The sequence below is a fragment of the Dendroctonus ponderosae genome, unplaced genomic scaffold (assembly GCF_020466585.1).
Source record: "Dendroctonus ponderosae isolate FM_Combo_2020 unplaced genomic scaffold, Dpon_F_20191213v2 Dpon_F_20191213_105, whole genome shotgun sequence".
Lineage (NCBI taxonomy): Eukaryota > Metazoa > Arthropoda > Insecta > Coleoptera > Curculionidae > Dendroctonus > Dendroctonus ponderosae.
The window spans coordinates 370-19,056 of record NW_026017162.1 but is presented as its reverse complement, the minus strand read 5'-3'; the positions used below and the strand labels follow the sequence as shown (position 1 = coordinate 19,056).

The window sequence follows — 18,687 nt, the reverse complement described above, 5'->3', positions numbered from 1 at the left end:
TCTTCATAATTCATTGCTGAACTTTGGATAGTTTTTGCGCGATTTTTAAATTTGCGCTCTGCTCTTCCGATGTTTTTATCTGAGCAACTGCGCCGAATTTTGGAACCTGGGTATCAGAAATCAGTAGTACAAGCTTCCGTTTACTTTTTGTGTGAATTTGGTGCTATTTGAGCAAATGCTCTGTTCAGAATGAATTCTTAAACTTTAGAAAAATTTTGCGCGTTTTTTATTTCTGACGTATGCTCTTCTGAGACGCATTTCTGAGCAACCACATCAGCCATCGGTTTGAAAATATTAGCAGTGAATAAGGAAACTTTCACTTCATTTGCGCTGTCAATTTGGATCTATTGCATCCATTGAGACATTTGTGATTAATTGTTGAACTTGGCAATTTTTTTCGCGATTATTTACATTTTTTGCTTGTCATTTCTGTTGGTTGAAATGGCCAGAAAAAATTATATTTGTGAAAAATTTAATTCTAATGGGGTGCAACATTGATCAAGATTAATGACGACTCTCATTGTGCTCTTGTTTATTTTGTCAATTTTCGATGCTTTGTAATATTGGATGGAAAGGGACAATTCCACTGAAAATGCATTAATTGGTTTTACCCTAAACCATCAACAAACGTCCATAAAATAATATATTTTTTTAAATTTTATCTATATTGATCATGTTTTCTTAAAATCATTGTTTCATTAGAAACAGCACCTTGTCATTTTCGAACAGTGGGAATCTGAACAATTTTTTTACAAAAATGTGTGTGATTCTCACCAAGCTTGAACAGAAGATCTTTTTAATAGAGAAACCATTCAGGTTAGCAGATTGTCAAGGATGATTATAAATATTTATTTAAATTATTACATTTTATTAATATATCATCGCCTTGAACTTTACGAACGATACCGTAATGCGAGGAATTTGGAAATTTAACAATCTAATGTGGCAGTGATTCATTTTTGTGGAAGATTGAGACAAACCCACATAATTGATTTATACATGAAATGTTGCAAACTGATTTAAAATCAAATAAAATCGGTGCAACCGAACTGAGTTTAGACGCATTTCTAATGTGTGGGATTTCATAAGTTTAAGCTTTCATTAGTTTGACCAATTTTTTAAATTCTATCAACATTCAAATAATATTCATTTTAGGCCAATATCGGCCGGACGGCGCCGGAGGTTACCAACCGGATGACTCTGGACGGTACGTTCATGTTCCTAATCCATACGAGCATATTATCGGACCTCAAGGTAAATAGTGTATTAAAGAAAATAAAAAAGTTAATTTTGCCATGATTTTAGGAGGAGTGGGTGGAAACGGAGGCGTAGGAGGCACTGGGGGAGGAGGAGGTCTTGGACCTGGAGGGCCTGGAGGACCTGGAGGACCTGGAGGCCCGGGTGGACCAGGAGGCCCAGGGGGACCAGGAGGCCCAGGGGGACCAGAAGGTTTTCTGCAGCCTCCAGGACCTCCAGGACCTCCAGGACCTCCAGGACCTCCAGGACCGTTCGGACCACCAGGACCTCCCGGACCGCCTGGCCCTCTAGGAGGCTTTGGGCCGAACCCATTTGGATCCGTACCAGAGCATCCACCTAGTTTAAATCTTAATTATTTGCCGGTTAAAAAATAACATGTAAACTAGAGCTTCGGAAGTGTAAAAGGGCTACGAAGCAACGGCTGGATTCAGAGTCATTCATGCCTTTTTCTAAGACGGCTCATGCGAAAACTAAAAACTGAAACAAGGTGAAACTTGCAATAACAGCATTGTAGCATTGTAAAAAACATTTATAACAAAAATACATATGAAATATTACATAATTTTCCGTTTAAATCGACCCAATTTTACTTTATTGTTCGGTTTGGAAAAGTGATATCGCAGCAATAACACCAAAAACCCCCTTTATCAGCTGTGTATTTTTTGCTTCCTGCCCTCCTCCGCAAAATTTGGAAAGCGTTAATATGTGGAAACGCTCTAAAAAAATTAATTTACTAAGGATCCAAAAAAATGTTCACAATCCGGCCAACTGAACATCTTTACCATTGTTGCGTTTTAATTAAAATTGCAGTTAAAATAAACCTGGGCATTATTGACGCAGAAACATAGTTTTCCAACTTATACATTACTAGACATCAAACGGCACGTAATAGAGTTTCTACGGAAGATATCGATAAGTAATTATTCACACATCAGAGGGAAAAGCGGAGGGAAAGTGGAGCGCAAGTTTCCAGTAAAAATGTGGCAAAACTCCGCAACAAGTGAGTTCAGTCTCTATTGAAGGGCAGTCTCGAGAGGGTTGTTTGGCGAATTAAATATCTTAGAAAACTTCAAAACGTAAAATTATAGGGTTTTTTTGATAATTGATGTGACCTAGTCAACGCTAGAATTGCCAGAGCTCGGTAAGCGTTGGATTTTTTTTAATGTTCTACCTATTAGCCCTAAGCGCATTATTCGGGCGATAAAAATAATAGAATGCACGCTCTATTATTGCCTCTAATGTATTTTTCAAATCTCGTTTTAATCGACGTAACTTATCTAAAAATAACTTTGATTATAACTACACCACAATTCAATCGCCAATGGGATTTGTTAGTTGAAAGTCCTTAGAACACTATCCGTAAAAAAACAGCATACGAAAATACATTTTGCGTGTTTTGGCAGAGCATCGACTCTTACTTTTCAACCGACACATTTAGTTTAGTGAGCCGCATTTTCGGATAATGTTTTATCGGATTATCTGTGAAAAATCGCATCGCATCGCATTGCTTTGCATTGCAAACTAGTCAAATGTGGGAAAATGCCTTGCTTGCTATGAACTGCCTAAACCCGTTTTACGTTAAATACATTTCTGAAAAAAGGGTATTTCTTATTATGTGGCTGGATATAAAAAGGGATTAAAGGCGTAACTGGTAAGTAAATTTCCAAACTGGCTGGATAGATGATGCAAATGTTCGAGCTTTTCCTGCAATGGACTAAACAATCTCCCAATGAAAGACCGATTTGTAATAAACTTTTTCGCCCGAAGCTTAATTGAAGCCGAAAGCAAAGCGATTCAATTAAAAACATGTCCCATCGAATAATTGGAGTCAAATTTCCAATAAGTCTTTATTAATTAACACGTACACTTGATCGGTCGACAGGAAGGTTACACGAAGTCATTTTTTCCTGTCGGGTTCAGGCAATATAAAATTCAACTGCATTTTGAAGCATACGGAAGAAATATTTTGCATTGGCAAAATAAAATTGCGTGTTTGTGAGTGTTATTTTCAGGCTAAACACGATTGATGAGAGCCGATGGGCTCGAAGCCGGCTTTGTAGAGTGTCTGATATTGACAAGATTCATATGTTTTCAGAACTATGTTTAAATGTTTCTTGTGCGAGGTTTTAGTCAACTTTTATCACTCCTAAATTCAAAAAGTATTTTCTTCTTGATATATTGTTCAATTTTTCAATCATTTTTACTGGTGAATCTTCAGGAGTTTGAACGGCTCGAAAACACCTAAACTAATCGACTAATTCCAGCTATGTCTATCAACAATCAGAAAGCAATCACAAATCACATAAAAGACTGCGAGGATGCTTCGATCAGATCGGTAAGTTCTGAGGACGTTTCGCAAGCGGTACCCAGAGGATATTGCTGTGCAAAGTCGATCAATCCGGCCGACGGAAGAGGCAGAAAATTGCATCTGCTGCAGATGTTGGTGTTGCCTTTCATACCAATACTTGCATTGATTGTGCAAACGTCCGTAATCTTGAGGAACATCATGATTTTGAAGAATGATAGCATAGAAGTTGAAAATCAGGTAAGCAACATGTACATGATACACAATTTCTTATGATACACATGATACACAATTTGATATGAGGAGAACATGATCTGATTGTGCACAATAATTTCTTCCTGGCGTTTCCCAAACACGAATGGCTTGAATTTTCGGGCGAAAACGCACCACTTTCAGAGATAACCAGTCAAAAAAATAAAATCTCCAGCGTGCTGCGTTAAGCAAAAAAGTTCAGAGATCAATTTTATTAAGTCCAAAGTATGAAGAATTCTTTGCGAGAACAGTTCAAAGTAATCGGACGACTTTGACCTAATTTATCTAAGGTAATAGAGATTTACTTCTGTAATTTTATCGAACAGAGAAAGATTAAAATTTATGTTGGTCCCGCCAATGAATCTTTCTTGCCCTTGGAGGCAATCTTGGAAATTGTTGAGAAAAAAGTACCTAAATATCACTTAGCCATTTCCTGCAGAAATGGGGAATTATTTTATTTAAACCATTGGGAAACTGGTTTAGTCTTAACCAGAAGTTCTTCAAGGTAGAGAAAATCACGTGTAATGATTGCAATAAAGTAAGGAGCGCAACATTTATTACAAGAAGAAGTAGAAAGAACAAGAACATGTGTCATAAAAAAAAATACAGTTCCCAGAAATATTTGCAAGATGTTGTAAACATAGCGGATTGTTTTTTGGAAAAAAGCCCAAACTAGTCAATTGTTATTTGTAAATGCTAAATGTTGGAGCAAGCTTGAGTTTATTTCTAGAAGATACTCTTAAGCATAAAAAGTCCGAGATTCTTCCCATAAAACACACCGCTGAATTTTAAACGAATTTAGACATTACTTCTGGGACTGACTGCATTTTAGTCACGTATCTAATAATCACCAAAATTAGAGTTACAATCTTGAATTTGCTAACTTGCTTCCGTCTCCCTTAATTTGTAACGCCCGTATGCTCTTAGCATTGTCAGAATTAGCAGATGGGTGACTTCACCTAAATTAAGTTCCCGAACTAACCAGCATCCCATCGGATATGAAACACGCATTCAATCGCCTTTAAAGGACATTTGGTAATTAAGTTGACCTGAAAAGCTGAACAGACTTCGAATGAGCCTCTCAAATTGCACAAGAACTTTAAAGATAGATGAAATTGACTCCACTCCGATTTATCCAACAATTCTAAAGTTTTTTGTAAATATCCTCATTTCATCTCTCTCTATTCATTTTGAATTAATCATTAATTCAAACCATAAATCAAATAAATAATTTGAAGGATAAATAAGCTTCGGTAGACTACGAAAACAAATAAACCACCACTGGACGCCAACTAATTGCTTAAATTAGCAGACGCCTAAGGGTATATTTTGAGTGTGTCTCCAAGAATAGCACCGAAAATAGTGTCTTAATAAAAGAAACTAAGTGAAGCTGTACTTTCCAATTAAAGCGCCCTTTTAACTGAATTCCGTTATCGAAACTGAGCTCCTATATTGATCTGGGATCACATCAGAAACCTTAATTACACATATATTTAACGGGAAAGCGATAATGATCCTGTCCATATATTTTAATGAGTCATTCGTTGAATGTAATTAACTTAATAAATGGCTCTTGGGGAAGTATACTGAAGGAATAAAAACACACACCTATTGTAAACAACAGAATACAAGCAGAATGAGTACGTGGTGAGCCAGATATTTTCATTGTGGAGTTTTATTGGAGCGAATATTTTTTTGATGTTTCATATGCCCCAAAGTGAATTCAATGGATGCACCCCAATTTTCCCACTTGAGCGCACTGGGCTATAAATCAAACAACAACCACTGAGATTTTGATTAGTTTTTTTTATATTATGGCATAAACCTCGTTGTTTCAGCTTGTTTTGCCTCTGGTGAATGAGTTTTATGGGCCTTTTTGCGTTATATCATTGCTGGATTTTTTTCCTCTTCAACACCCGATTTATTCCAATTTTATAACCGCATGTGTCCTTCACGCCGTTACTACGAAGTAACGAATAAGATAACCAAGAGAATGTTTGAGTTTTGTTTTCGAGCAGTCGGTTATTTCCGAGAAAGTTTCAAGCCGTGAAGGTAGCAATTTGGAACGCGGCAACGCACAGTCAATCGTCCATCGCTCATGGAGGCATATGAGTGCGAGCGAGAATACCGATGCGGGCTACGTTCTAGAATGGAAATAGCAGTTTCATTTAACAAACATTGAATTTCGAAATGGTGTTGCCTAATGCGGCATAACGCTGAGGATGGTTCCGATGCGTGCTAGCAAAACGTCAGGACCAAATTTCTTTTGACGACGGCTTAATAACCCGAAAATCACACGATACCCGCAGAATCCTGTATCTTTTAATGTTTGAATAGAATTTGAGATAAATAAACTTTTTCACTTTCGTTAAGTATATTAAGTGGTATAATACTGGAACGAGCGCAAAGCCAAACAATTCCATAGTTTGGCACTAAAACAACAGTGGAGAGACCGGGATTTTTAAGACGTTAAATCCTCAAGTATTTTGAAGAATACTTTAAGAAGCTTAATCGGTTGCTAAAATCAAGAGTTTCAGGTGACTGCAGCGACGGAATTGGGCAAAGTCGTCACTCGAATGCAGCTCGAAAGGTCTGAAGTAGCCTTTTACCTTTACACCGGCGGAAAAGAGCTAAAGTAAGTCAAGTAGCATTGAAACCAACTAATTGAATTAAGAACCGGAAAATTAATGAAAAACCTCGGTTTTCTGGGGAATAATAAAAGGGAAACTTTGAATCTTGTAGGTGGTGGATTGGCCGAAACAGGCGAACTTTTTTAATGTTTGGGTAGCCGACTTTCCCCACACAGAACATAAAGATAATTAAGTTTCCGTGAATCATTGATTGGCCGAATTGATAGAAGCAAATAGGTCCAATTTTCTATCATCAACTGGGGTAAAGATCTATAAATAATCAGACAAAGTAGTTTTTCTCTAGAGGGATGACCTTAATTTTCAATTAACTGTTATGCGGATTCGATTCGTACTGAGCATTGCACTTCGTTTAAATCGCAAATTTAGCATGGATTTTAGGTGAAGAAAATGATAATTTATGTGTAATCTAAACGTATTTAACAAAATCTTCCATATAATTCCTCCGGTCAAATAAAGTTATTTTTCTTTTATGCAGAAAACGAGTTTTTATTCGCCAGACCCAGAAACAGCACATTAATTTGAAATTGATGTGAGTTATTTGATTAGAGATTGGAAGCAATTTCCTGTTCAATTTGCGAGTGTTGACATGCTCTATTATTTACGTGTCTATAGAAATTATTGTGACTAATGAAATTATGCTAATTTTAATCGGATTATCATCCGAGTCGACCAGAAATAGTACATTGAATGTTCATTGAAAAACACTATGTGATTTTGTACGATCTCGGAAAAGAAATTTCCTGCATTTTCCTCTATTTAAGGCCGATTTTGACGGTCTAGTTCCCGATGTTAAAAGAAAATGTTTCAAAAGTCCAAACAAGCAAAATTAGATTTTTATTTTGTCGGAGATACATTGATTGGTATGACTTTAAAAAGTTTATATTTTCTCCTCAATCATCCCCTTTTGAGTTTCATTATTTGCGACATATTTAATACTTTTGTCTATTTCCAATTGTTTCAATTTCACGTTTTCTCTTTCCAATAGACAGTTGAACGCGCTGAAGCAAGACTCGAAGCTCAAAAGCCCTAAAGTCTTCTTATTAGTCCCCAATTTCAATAAAGACTTATTTAGTGCTTTGTGACGACTTGCTATTATTCCTTTCAAAATATTCATGATTCCCCATCTTTCATCACTCGAGAAGCGCTGTCGATTTCACTTAAGTTACATTTACATCAGGAGCATGTTTATTAGTTTTTTTACTGTAACTGTAGCCAATCAAATGGGAGGAGCTTGCAACATTTGGCAAGTTAACATGTTAATGTTGTTAATGTTAAGCAGGACCGAGAGGACCGATTTGAAGGCAAGATTCAAGCTGACCAATGAAGCATTGGGGAATATGAGTTTCTGGCCGCCGTTGAATCTTCAGATTGATGGTAGTCGAAAGGTGTATTTGGATAAGGAAACCTTTTTGACCAATCTGACAACATTTAGGTACAATACAGATGCAAAAAATGTTGGAATAACCAATCAATTAAATTTTACAGACAAACAGTGAATCAGTCCGAAGAAACAACATTTACAGATGTACTAGCTTGGTATACGTCGGTGAATGCAGCAATGTTGGAACATTTAACGCAACAAATTAAAGAAACTGACACCAGCGGTGTTTGGAGGTAAACCAACTAAACTAAATAAATGCATTATTTAAAGAAATGTTTGCGAAGCAAAAAGAAGGATAAATAAATGTATGAAATACGTGTTTTTGAATTGCGCATTTGTTTCTCGAAACTTTTGTCTAAATAATCTTGTCTCAAACATCTTTTTGCTCCAATTCACTACACGATCGTTTTTCTTCTTTATTCTAGATACTTATTGGCGTTTAAGAACTTGTTGAAAAGCATTGAAAGTACGGGAATTGCGAGCGTTTATGGCGTCAACTATTTCGGAAAAGGTATATTGAAAAAGCAAAACTACATCAGCTATATTCAGCACGATTCAATAGCCAAAGATCTACTTAACACCTCGTTGAACTACGTGGCCAAATTGAAGCAGGAGTATAACAATTTGTCTCAAACGATGATTGATTATGGCAATATTAAGAAGCAGTAAGTACATTTTCAGTTTCCGGTAAGGCCATTCTAGAATAGAACATATTTTGCTGTTTAATTGCTAGTTTAATTGTGCAAAGATGATTGGGTTTTTTGGGGGTACAAAGGACGGTTTTCCGCCACATCAAAACCGCACAAGAACTATTTTTCTGGTAGACTGCAAAACTAAAAATTTTGTTGAAAACTGTGCTTACCACTGATGATTCACTTCAGGGGTGTAAAAATGAGTACTAAATTGGTTGTTTTAAATATTGTCACATTTTATTACTTCTCTTGTTACCTCTTTATATGCTACAGTTAAAAGAAAACATATACAACTCCTTGTTACGTTTCCCCATACGCTGGCAATAAATAAAGCAAAGTTTGTTTCCAGAAATGATATTATAATAAGAAATATCCAACGAGAACCCAACTATACAGAGGCTCTTAATTATTTCGATTCAATTGCTTTATACACCGATGAGTTACGCAAACTACAACGATCCCTTAGAGTTACTATTGGGTAAGATCCTTATTGCTTTAACCATTTGACCGCATTAATAGCCTGAACTCGTTGCTGTTATAATCGTTTATGGGTTTGCACGAATTTTGAATGCTTAAAGTATTATGGAGAAACTCGATTAACAGCAATGTTATTTTATAGGGAATATGTAAGTGGAAATTTGCGAGATGCGGCCAACCAAGAGGCAGTGGGCATAACAATTTTAATTGTGGTTTTAGCCGTATCTCCTGTGATTATTTGGCTGGTTCATAATGCAGTAGCAACAATTCAGGTAAGTCTAAAGAAACTGCGTAACAAAATGCGCATTTTTTCAATACGCAAGATGCCAAAGTGCAGATTTTATAGTTTTCCGTCGAAAATAAGAAATATCGTTTATAGCAGTCTCTCACTCTTTTTTATGACTCTTAAATAGTCATTTTCGATTTAAGAATTAACTAAGTCTTACCTGGTGGTTCTTAGGAACTACTTTCACAAAACTACTTTACCCAATTCCTCAAAAACATCTTGAATGTGAATGACAATTATTTCCGGGATCAGAGTTTTCGGGATTAAAGGCGCCCTTAATAAAAAGTATGTAAAATATTCAGTTTTTATTTACAAAATAAACGCCATTGTATTCTCCTTGAAAACTACCGTATTTCGTAATTTTCAGAAAAAAATCAGGGCACGTCAATGGCATTTGCGCAAATATAAATTATTTCTCAATTTTATATTATTTGGGTTTTCTCCTGGAATGAACAGCTTTTGATTGCAAAAGTAAAACCGTTGTAGTGTGCGGCAAAATTACCGTAATAAGTAGCATTTGATACTTTCTGAAAAAACCAATGGCTTTGCTGCAAACAAAAATATTTTCCAATTCCACATTCAGTTGGGAAGAAAAACATTATTTTGACTTTTTTTCTTAAAATTCAAATTTTTCCATGTAAAAAATGAAAACATTTGTCGTTTCAGAGAAAATAACCGCCCTAAATATTTAACATTTGATACTTTCCAGATAAAAAAACCAGAGCACGCCAATGGTTTTTCTGCAAATGAAAACTGTTTTGCAATTCTGCGTTTATTAGGAATTAAGGAACATAAATTAGGAACAGAAAAGTCTTTTGGGTTTGTTGCTTAAATGGTCCGGTTTTGATTTAAAAAAGGAAATCCGTTGATTTCTTCGAAAAAAATTCCGCGATATTTAACCGATTCTTTCCAGAAAAAAAATAGTGTGCGATAAGAGTATTTCTGCAAATAAATTTATTATTAAATTCTACATGAAATTGGGAACGAAAATGCTTTTTGGGTTTTTTCCTTGAAACGTGCAGTTTTTTATTTTTAAAACCGTTATCCTGTGCGAGACAATTACCGCAATATTTAGCATTTGATACTTTCCGGTTAACTATTACACCCCAATGGTTTTTTGCAAATAAAAAACAAATACATTCAGGTTGGGAAGAAAAATTTCCTTTGATTTTCTCTTAAATTGTACACTTTTTTTATTTAAAAAATGAAAACTGTTGTCGTATCTGAGAAAATTACGGCAAATAAATATTTGGCAGTTGATATTTTCCCGCGAAAAACAGGAGCACGCCAATGGTTTTTCTGGAAATAAAAATTATTTATCAATTCCACATTTAGTTGGGAATAAGAAAGCTCTTTTGGGTTTTGTTGCTTAAATGCGTAGTTTTTGATTTACATAATAAAAACCGTTGTATTGTGCGAGAACATTACCGCAATAATTTCCAGAAAAGATGTGTACAATAACGTTTTTTTTTAAATTAGGACTATTTTCCAATTCAACTATTAGTTGTAAACAAAAAAGCTCTTTTGAGTTTTTCTGCATAAATGCACAGTTTTTGCTTAAAAAAATAAAAACCCTTGTATCGGATAAGAAAATTACCGAAATTTTTACCATTCAACACTTTCCAGAAAAAAGAACAGTGCATTCTAATGCTTTTTCTACAACTGAAAAATGTTGCTTAAGTAAGTAATGTTTTTGATCGATGCTATTTTCAGTTATATGCTGCGAACTTGTCGAAAAAAGCCAACGAATTGAAGAGGGAAAAAAAGAAAAGCGATCTGCTGTTATTTCAAATGCTTCCTCCGAGTGTGGCGACCCAACTTAAGCAAACCAGACAAGTAGGTTTAATTTAACTAACGATATTAAGCACGAAAATAATTAATTTAATGCTTTTCTAGGTACCTGCCGAATATTATGCGTCGGTCACAGTGTATTTTAGTGATATAGTTGGGTTTACGGAAATTGCAGCCATCAGCACACCACTCGAGGTGAAAATCCCAAATCTTCCTTCCGGTTGATAATCCTGCTAATCCAACCAATTTCAGGTGGTAACATTCTTAAATAAAATCTACAAGCAGTTTGACTCTCGTATTGAATGTTATGATGTGTACAAGGTGGAAACGATTGGCGATTCTTATATGGTGGCTTCTGGGCTGCCTGTAAAAAATGGTATTTTTTTCCAGATAATTAATCCATCAGCAGCTTATTTTGTTCATTTTCAGGCAATAAGCACGTATCGGAAATAGCCAGTATGGCTTTGGATCTACTTGCAGGTTCCAGGCATTTTAAAATCCCGCACAGAAAATCCGAAAAGCTTCAAATTAGGTACGTATTTATAGAAAATAGTATCTTTTTAGCAATGTTAGCAAATAATGTTGTACATTTAATAATTAGCTGCTGGAATTTAGTGCGTTATTTATGATGAAAGCATGGTTTTAGTAGTGCATTCAAATTAAAGACATTTTTTTGGTTTGAAATCGACAAATGATTTTATGGGAAATTTTCGCTCTTAACCTGAATAATTTATTAGATCTGGAGCCCATACAGGCCCAGTAGTGGCTGGGATAGTTGGGTCTAAAATGCCAAGATATTGCCTATTTGGAGACACCGTAAATACAGCTTCGAGAATGGAATCGACGGGTGTAGGTAACATATATTTTTTTAAGTAACTAGAGAACTTTGAGAAAATTTGGTGGAAAATCATTCAAATTTATGAAAGTTACATTTCAGCATCAAAGATCCATATAAGCCTCGAAATGAAAAAAGCCCTGGATGCAATTGGCGGGTACAAGATCGAAGAACGCGGACTAGTGGAAGTGAAAGTAAATTTTCCCTATCAGGTTAGACAAAATTAAAAACTAAACTTTCGAATGTTTTAGGGTAAAGGACTGATGGAAACGTTTTGGTTAACTTGCAAGGAGGGAGTTACTCAGAATACTGTTGAGATCGAAGCTCCTTCGTATTTTCCGGTAGGTTTCCATGAGCGTTTGAATCGATTAACAGAGACAGTTATTTTTTTAGGAAGACGAAGACATGGAGCCGGTATTTATTAAAAGGTTGAAAGACAAAAATTACTTTTAATTTACTATCCGACACCCAATAGATTGAATGTTAAATGTTTGCGGCTTTTCATCAATCATCAAACACTATTTTCGTCTTAATCACAGCTTAGCTAGAATAAGGAATTTTTCGAAATCTGAAAATCTGCTTCATTTTATAACAAGTCTATGTTGTATTTATTAAACCTATATTAGGTGCCAATGTATTTACCTAATTGACGTGGTATACTTGATGTTCAATGTTCATTATCTCTTTACAAGTTTTACAGTTTTTATATAAATGTGGTAAAGATCCAAGCAAGGAAAGTACTCGAATAATGCTTTATCAAGGACACATAAAATATTTTTAATTACGTGTTGAGTATAAATGGAAGTAATAAAAATGTAAATAAAAAATTTAATTGGCCCAGTGGGTTTTATTACGGGTTCCTGTCGTTGGCGCACGTCGGAGTCAAAAATTCGTGGTGGTCCAAATAGTTGGCCAGAAGTCGCTTAAGCTCAGCATTCTCTTTGCGAAGTCGCATTACGTCATCACAAATCGTCCGGCGATCTAAAAACCTACACCTTCTTGGCCCCTCATTGAAATTGAATGGATAATCCAGCAAAAACCTTTCAGAATTTCGTGATATTTCTTCAGGCCTTCCAAAAGAGCGTTCCAAACCCTCACACGGTCTTCGCCGAAATTCTGCCTGAACTTTTCCCAGTAGGTTTTGATGTCACGTTCTGTTAAATATCTCGATATGGTTAATCGTTTCTTCTCTAATCTGGCTCCAGTGGTAGGAACTCTGGGCCAATAAGCATAAAATTAGTGACCCATTGGGGGTCTATTCAGTATCCAAACTTTACCCGGACGTGCGCACATAATAAGACGCAACAAACTCCTTTAAAGCCCTTAGCACATAAACAGGACTAATCACCAAAGGGTGCCGAAACTGGCAGGCGGATAAATCAGTTAATCGCATGCTGGATATTTTCTTTTTGGATGACACTGCCTTCACCTTATCCTTAGTTTTATCTGCAAAGCTAACATTTTTGCAGTTTCGCCTTCATTCTCATTTTAAGCGACTCACTATTGCTCCAAACCTGCCACTCCGCAAATATCTTCAATGGCTTCATGTTCGGACGCCTCAGACACGGAGTCTGGTTCTTCTGCCAGATCCTCAGTGTTAACCAATTGGGAAATAATGGAACCAAGCACCACATCAGGCTGGCGAATGGCATCAATAACATCGTCTAGTTCTGGTATGTAGAAATTTGAGGCATCTCCAAATCCTAAAGAGGCAAACTGTACTGAATAAAATGAGCAGAATGCAATTCATTCGATTTTCCCCATTTTTAGACTATTCAATTCTTTTGAAAGGAATGGCGATAATCCACTTAAGTTGTTCCGTTGGCATGTGATTTCCCTTTCAATGTATTTATTCAAAATATACTCATTTGTCTGGAAAACTTACTAGAAAATATCGATGAAATTTGAGATGAGGCTGAAGTTCTACTATCAATACGGGAAGCCGAAGTTCCCATTGATCCCTGGCAAACTGGACAATACGTGTATGGTTGGAAATGTTTAAACAAAACATTGATATAGTCAATGCCTTGAATGCCGATCGCCTAAGAAAAAATAAATAATAAATAAATAAAAATATTTAATTCCTGCGGCTGGAAAACTACAATTGATAGAGTGCTATTTAATTTTTCAGCGCTGAAAGTTGCATTAAGACCAAAACGTGAGTAAATGAAACCACTCACAGCAAAAACATTATCCAATCGGACGATATTCTTCTGATCGTCCGTATATCCCTTCAGGAGCTCTTTGAGACGTTTTTCAGCCAAAAATCCCGATTTGTCCGAGATTCGAGTCAATATGTGCTTTAATACCTTCATGTAGTTGCTGTTATCCTGCAGATTGGAATCTAAAGATTCGCTATCTTGGAAGATGGTTTGGACGGACAGTATTTGTCCTACTGATCTCGACTCTACCGACTTGCCATCTGTGTCGACAAAAATGTATATGAAGCAGACGCAAAGTTTGTAACGCTATTAAATTGCGATTTACATGGGAACAACTTTCTTTGTGATAAGAGGTACTTGAGAGTAGCAAAAAATCAGAAACAAGATCAATTGCTCTACGATAATGCATTTTTACCGTGTAGAAACTCTGCAGGCACATTATTAACAGCCAACCGGTAACTCGGCAATGACTTTTTGTCGACGATAAAGTTCTGTGGTGGGTCCCATTCGAGTCCCATCTGCTGCTCGTAGAGAATTTTATCGGTGTCCAGAATTTTCTTCAAAACTGCCAAAGTGCGGTTTTTATTCATTTCCCATAGCATGTGGAACTTCTCGTCGTTTACGTGGGCAAAGTGGTCAGCTTTGGCTTCCACCTGTGGAAAATTCCTGGTTTGTTCAACTCTAATAATCAAACATTAAGTGCTTACATCAATGATGGATTTATGCAACTTCTTAATACTCTCGGACAGTTTTTTAATTTTATTTGACATGCGGGATTCGTACTCAGAAATTTTCGTTCTCAGGCCGTTGATCACGTCTTGCAATTTGTTCATTCTCCTCTTCTGCTGGGATTTTATTATAATGTTTTCATCCTCCCTCTTTTTAAGGATCTGATAGTTATAATCCAGCTTCTCACTGTTAAGCAATGCCAGAGCTTTGATTTTCTCCAATTCCCGTTGAAGCTCTTCTATGTCGTTCTCCAACTTAATCTTGGTCTCCCTAAAATGCTCCTACACTTTTTTTGAAGAAGACTCCAAGTTTCACTGATCTATCAAACCTGAAAGTCCATTCGCAGTGACTCCATTCTTTGATCAAACTCCTCAACTTGCTCAAACTTTGCCTTGCTATTGGATATTTCTTGATTTTCACGCTTTCTAAATAACTCTTCCCATTTCTTATCGGTCACTTCAATTAGCGCTTCTCTCTCATGCTGTATTACATTTTCCAGTATATTGAGCTCTTCTCGATATGCGCGTCTCATAAACGATATCTGCATCAGTTGAGCATGTATGGTTCAACTAGTCTCAAGTATTAGTATTCCAAGGTTAAACCCTTGGTTAAAGGACCGAACTTACCTGCTTTTCAATTCTTTGTGATAGAGTGTTGACATCTTCCATTTGTTTTCTTTGATCTTTAGCGAATTGTTTGTCAGCATTTCGCAGCTCCTCATTCAACATCGCAATTATTCCATCCTTTTGACTGATCAACAAGTCACATTTCTCCTTTTGCTCCATTATAGCTTCGTTTATTTGCAGAGGATCGTTTTGGCGTTGAATTGACTGCAAATTTTCTTTTATTGGGGGTTTTTGCACTAAAATATCTTGGCAAACAGGCGAGTTTCTACTCATTTTATTCACTGGTTCTCAGTATAATTTTATTTAATGATCATTACCGCCCATTTGTTGGCAATGTTGTTGAAAAGCTCACTAGCGGCCTGCGCTTCTTCATCTAATTGTTCGTAAATCTTTTCTTTGTTTAATCCTTCTGATTCCCTTCTGTCCACTTCTCTGGAATCATTCGCCACTCGAACGTTCGTAATATATTCTTCACCTGTAAGGAGCCAGTGAAATTTTGCTTATTTGTTAATTTGAAAAAAAATGCATTGCACGGATTTGTGAAATAAAATATAACTTGGATGGGTCAAGGAAGCCTGTAAAAGACAACATGTTTTAATTTACCTTCTATTAGAAACTTTTCCAATAATTCCGCGCTTTTCTTTAACTGAATTTGTATCTCGTTAAATTCCTCGTCGCCTTGCACCAGTTTGTCTACCTGTTGAACACTTTGCTTGCTACAACAATAATATTGTAAGCACATATACAACGAAGACTAATTCCGAATAAACAAGACGGATTTTAACTGGAAAAACAAAAATTTCCAGTCTTCTTAACTGTTGTGGAACTTTTGAGTGAGTGCGTAAAATGGTGTTCAAATTTTGCCATATAAGTTAACATTTGAATTTTTAATTGACCCGAATCCAACCGGAAATCTACGGTGAAATGCATTCGTTAATAATTTTGCAAGCAACTTTTGAACTCATTTTTTCGTACTTGAGTCACCGTGTATATTTTGGAACTGAAAAACTGATAATTTTAACATTCTATTCCTGTAATAAATTAAAAAATCAAACCTTTTCTTCAACGCTTCCCATCTGCGCTCAATTCTTAACCGCCTGGCCAGCTTGCGCTCATTCGGATCAGAAGAAGTAACTTGCGGTTCAAGATCTTCAATAATTTCAGTACTTCTTCTTGAAGACATTTTAGCGTGACAATTAAATACGAAAACTGTTTAAGTTACTCTATCGTAGCGCAATAAAATAAATTCGATCAATCAAATTTCTAAGCTCGCCATAGCAACCAACCAATCCCGTCCCAAAATTATACACCAGAAGGCCAATAAAATCGGTAATTTAATGAAATGATAACTAATTATTAATTTGAATAGGTAGAAGTTTTATGCATGTAGGAAATATCTCCAGATATGCAAGTGCTCATTTGGTGCGTGCGTGGCTGAGGTGTGCGGATGCTAATCGAATTCGCCTCCCGGCACAAGCTGACAACGCTTAACTCCGCTGGCAACTCTGTAGGTTTTCATTTGTTGACGTTTTTGACAAAACCGATTAGCATTTCTTCGATAAAAGTGACAATGGCGGTAGGTACTAATTTTTATTTTTGATTTCTATTCTTAATTCATCTTATTAAATTAACTGGGAAAATTGTGAAATTTATCATGGAAAACGAGAAAGTATTTCGACCTATTTATTCTATTTCATATTTTTTCGCTGGGACTTAGGGTATTTTGTCAAATTACATGTTTTTACGTGTAGTGTAGAAACTAAAACTAGCTATTTTGTGGTTGATTTCCTAAACCACATAAAATCACATGTTTTTTTAACAATTTAGATGAGAAACTACGTTTCTTAAGGTGCAACTAGATTACATTTGTTGCAAAAAATCTAACCTAAAATGTTGCTTTTATTGCAGCCCGTTGCTAAAACGACCAAAAAGGAGAGGAAGGAAGTGAAGGATAAGTCCAAAAATGTAATGCGGGACTTGCACATTCGAAAACTTTGCCTAAACATCTGTGTAGGCGAAAGTGGAGACAGGCTTACCAGAGCAGCCAAGGTAAGAGCTTTACCAGCCGATTTCTCTGGAAAACTGAACTTGGGCTGGCTGCTTTTGCATATTTACATGAGTTCATTCTCTCCAGGTACTGGAACAGCTTACCGGTCAACAGCCTGTGTTTTCAAAGGCCAGATTGACTGTCAGGTCCTTCGGCATTCGTCGTAATGAAAAAATTGCGGTTCACTGTACCATTAGAGGTGCCAAGGCAGAAGAAATCTTAGAAAGGGGCTTGAAAGTTCGAGAATACGAGTTGCGAAGGAACAATTTCTCAGGTATGTCTATTTTGTAAAGTTGAGCTTTTAAACTTGTTTTTATACTAGAGCGTTTATTAAAGTAAATTCTATATTCTCCAATTATCAAAGACATGATGTTTTGGCTATTTTTGTAGTCTGAGGTAAAACCTTTTATTTTTTCGGATTTTCGTCCAATTATCGAGATTCCTGTATTTTTCTGTTGTGGGCTTCAAAATCTAAATTACCTAAAAATGTTTTTTTATGTCTTAAGCATCCGGAAACTTTGGGTTTGGTATCCAAGAGCATATCGACTTGGGTATTAAATATGACCCCAGCATAGGAATTTACGGTTTGGACTTCTACGTCGTGTTGGGAAGACCCGGATTCAATGTAGCACATAGAAGGAGGAAACAAGGTAAAGTTGGTTTCCCCCACCGACTTACTAAGGAGGACGCTATGAAATGGTTCCAACAGAAGTATGACGGAATCATTTTGGGTAGCAAAAAATAAGTTAATAAACTTATAAAGTTTTGCTGAGCAATTATATTATTTTTTGTCTTTCAAATGACCGCAATTACCAACATCCTTCCGTTTCCTACATTGACATGTTGTCTTTTCCGTTATTTCGTTAACAAAGTCCTGTTTAGTGGTGTGTCGTTCAGTGCAAACTTCTCATTTAATTGTGCTTAAAGAGTTAACAGCGGTTATTTCAGTGTAGTTCTCTCATATGCAACAGTTTTTGAAATTACATTTCCTAAGTGCCGGTCACTTTCCAATTAAAGGTTAACCTATGAATTGTTCTTAGTGAAGTTCTATAGAAACTTACGAAGGTTTGTTTCGGTTTTTGCCCAAAGTGATTAACAGCGGACATGTCCAACAAATTTATTTTGTTTGTTTAGGGTCACTCGCTAACTTTAAGCCACTTACAGTTTGAGCCCATATAACAACGCCACGTATAATA

The 18,687-nt window shown here is 36.2% G+C and overlaps 3 protein-coding genes and 1 long non-coding RNA gene across 6 annotated transcripts; 3 read left to right on the top strand and 1 right to left on the bottom strand.

The window, feature by feature from the left end:
• Positions 1-720: 720 nt before the first annotated feature.
• LOC125502905 lies at positions 721-1,819 on the top strand. The gene is made up of 2 exons (XR_007280600.1): positions 721-1,254; positions 1,306-1,819. It is a non-coding gene; the product is annotated as an uncharacterized LOC125502905 (long non-coding RNA).
• A 770-nt stretch (positions 1,820-2,589) lies between these two features.
• On the top strand, positions 2,590-12,764 carry LOC125502904. 3 transcript variants are annotated; one of them, XM_048662382.1, is made up of 16 exons: positions 2,592-2,908; positions 3,522-3,802; positions 6,352-6,449; positions 7,742-7,897; positions 7,951-8,079; positions 8,272-8,511; positions 8,888-9,016; positions 9,158-9,287; positions 11,015-11,137; positions 11,198-11,287; positions 11,345-11,468; positions 11,522-11,624; positions 11,830-11,945; positions 12,030-12,121; positions 12,179-12,268; positions 12,321-12,764. In XM_048662382.1, the coding sequence occupies exons 2-16, from the start codon at positions 3,524-3,526 to the stop codon at positions 12,378-12,380; spliced, it is 1,959 nt and encodes a 652-aa protein (XP_048518339.1). In that variant the 5' UTR covers positions 2,592-2,908; positions 3,522-3,523; the 3' UTR covers positions 12,381-12,764. The 3 variants fall into 3 exon arrangements, 2 of the variants coding, with proteins under 2 accessions (XP_048518339.1, XP_048518340.1); XM_048662383.1 differs by having other exon boundaries at positions 2,593-2,908; positions 7,745-7,897; XR_007280599.1 differs by lacking the exon at positions 12,321-12,764 and having other exon boundaries at positions 2,590-2,908; positions 11,830-11,941.
• LOC125502903 (dynein regulatory complex protein 1 homolog) lies at positions 12,689-16,712 on the bottom strand. The gene is made up of 13 exons (XM_048662381.1): positions 16,500-16,712; positions 16,048-16,160; positions 15,762-15,919; positions 15,445-15,648; positions 15,147-15,359; positions 14,797-15,099; positions 14,505-14,742; positions 14,108-14,349; positions 13,813-13,969; positions 13,429-13,630; positions 13,205-13,381; positions 12,968-13,143; positions 12,689-12,908 (listed from the first exon to the last, which is right to left on the bottom strand). Exons 1-13 carry the CDS (start codon positions 16,625-16,627, stop codon positions 12,778-12,780), a joined length of 2,442 nt encoding a protein of 813 aa, XP_048518338.1. The 5' UTR covers positions 16,628-16,712; the 3' UTR covers positions 12,689-12,777.
• A 200-nt stretch (positions 16,713-16,912) lies between these two features.
• LOC125502906 (60S ribosomal protein L11) lies at positions 16,913-18,270 on the top strand. Its single transcript, XM_048662384.1, has 4 exons — positions 16,913-17,020; positions 17,353-17,493; positions 17,579-17,765; positions 17,998-18,270. Exons 1-4 carry the CDS (start codon positions 17,015-17,017, stop codon positions 18,234-18,236), a joined length of 573 nt encoding a protein of 190 aa, XP_048518341.1. The 5' UTR covers positions 16,913-17,014; the 3' UTR covers positions 18,237-18,270.
• Positions 18,271-18,687: the final 417 nt, after the last annotated feature.

Excerpts from the sequence above, each read along its gene's own strand:
- LOC125502903 (XM_048662381.1), bottom strand. The coding sequence starts at position 16,627 with ATGTCTTCAAGAAGAAGTACTGAAATTATTGAAGATCTTGAACCGCAA. Across the intron at positions 13,631-13,812 it reads AATTTCATCGATATTTTCTA|GATTTGGAGATGCCTCAAAT; the intron begins GTAAGTTTTCCA and ends TTGCCTCTTTAG. Across the intron at positions 13,382-13,428 it reads GTGGCAGGTTTGGAGCAATA|CTTTGCAGATAAAACTAAGG; the intron begins GTGAGTCGCTTA and ends CAAAAATGTTAG.
- LOC125502906 (XM_048662384.1), top strand. Across the intron at positions 17,494-17,578 it reads GGCTTACCAGAGCAGCCAAG|GTACTGGAACAGCTTACCGG; the intron begins GTAAGAGCTTTA and ends CATTCTCTCCAG. Across the intron at positions 17,766-17,997 it reads GCGAAGGAACAATTTCTCAG|CATCCGGAAACTTTGGGTTT; the intron begins GTATGTCTATTT and ends TTATGTCTTAAG.
- LOC125502904 (XM_048662382.1), top strand. The coding sequence starts at position 3,524 with ATGTCTATCAACAATCAGAAAGCAATCACAAATCACATAAAAGACTGC. Across the intron at positions 8,512-8,887 it reads TATGGCAATATTAAGAAGCA|AAATGATATTATAATAAGAA; the intron begins GTAAGTACATTT and ends GTTTGTTTCCAG. Across the intron at positions 11,469-11,521 it reads TGGGCTGCCTGTAAAAAATG|GCAATAAGCACGTATCGGAA; the intron begins GTATTTTTTTCC and ends GTTCATTTTCAG.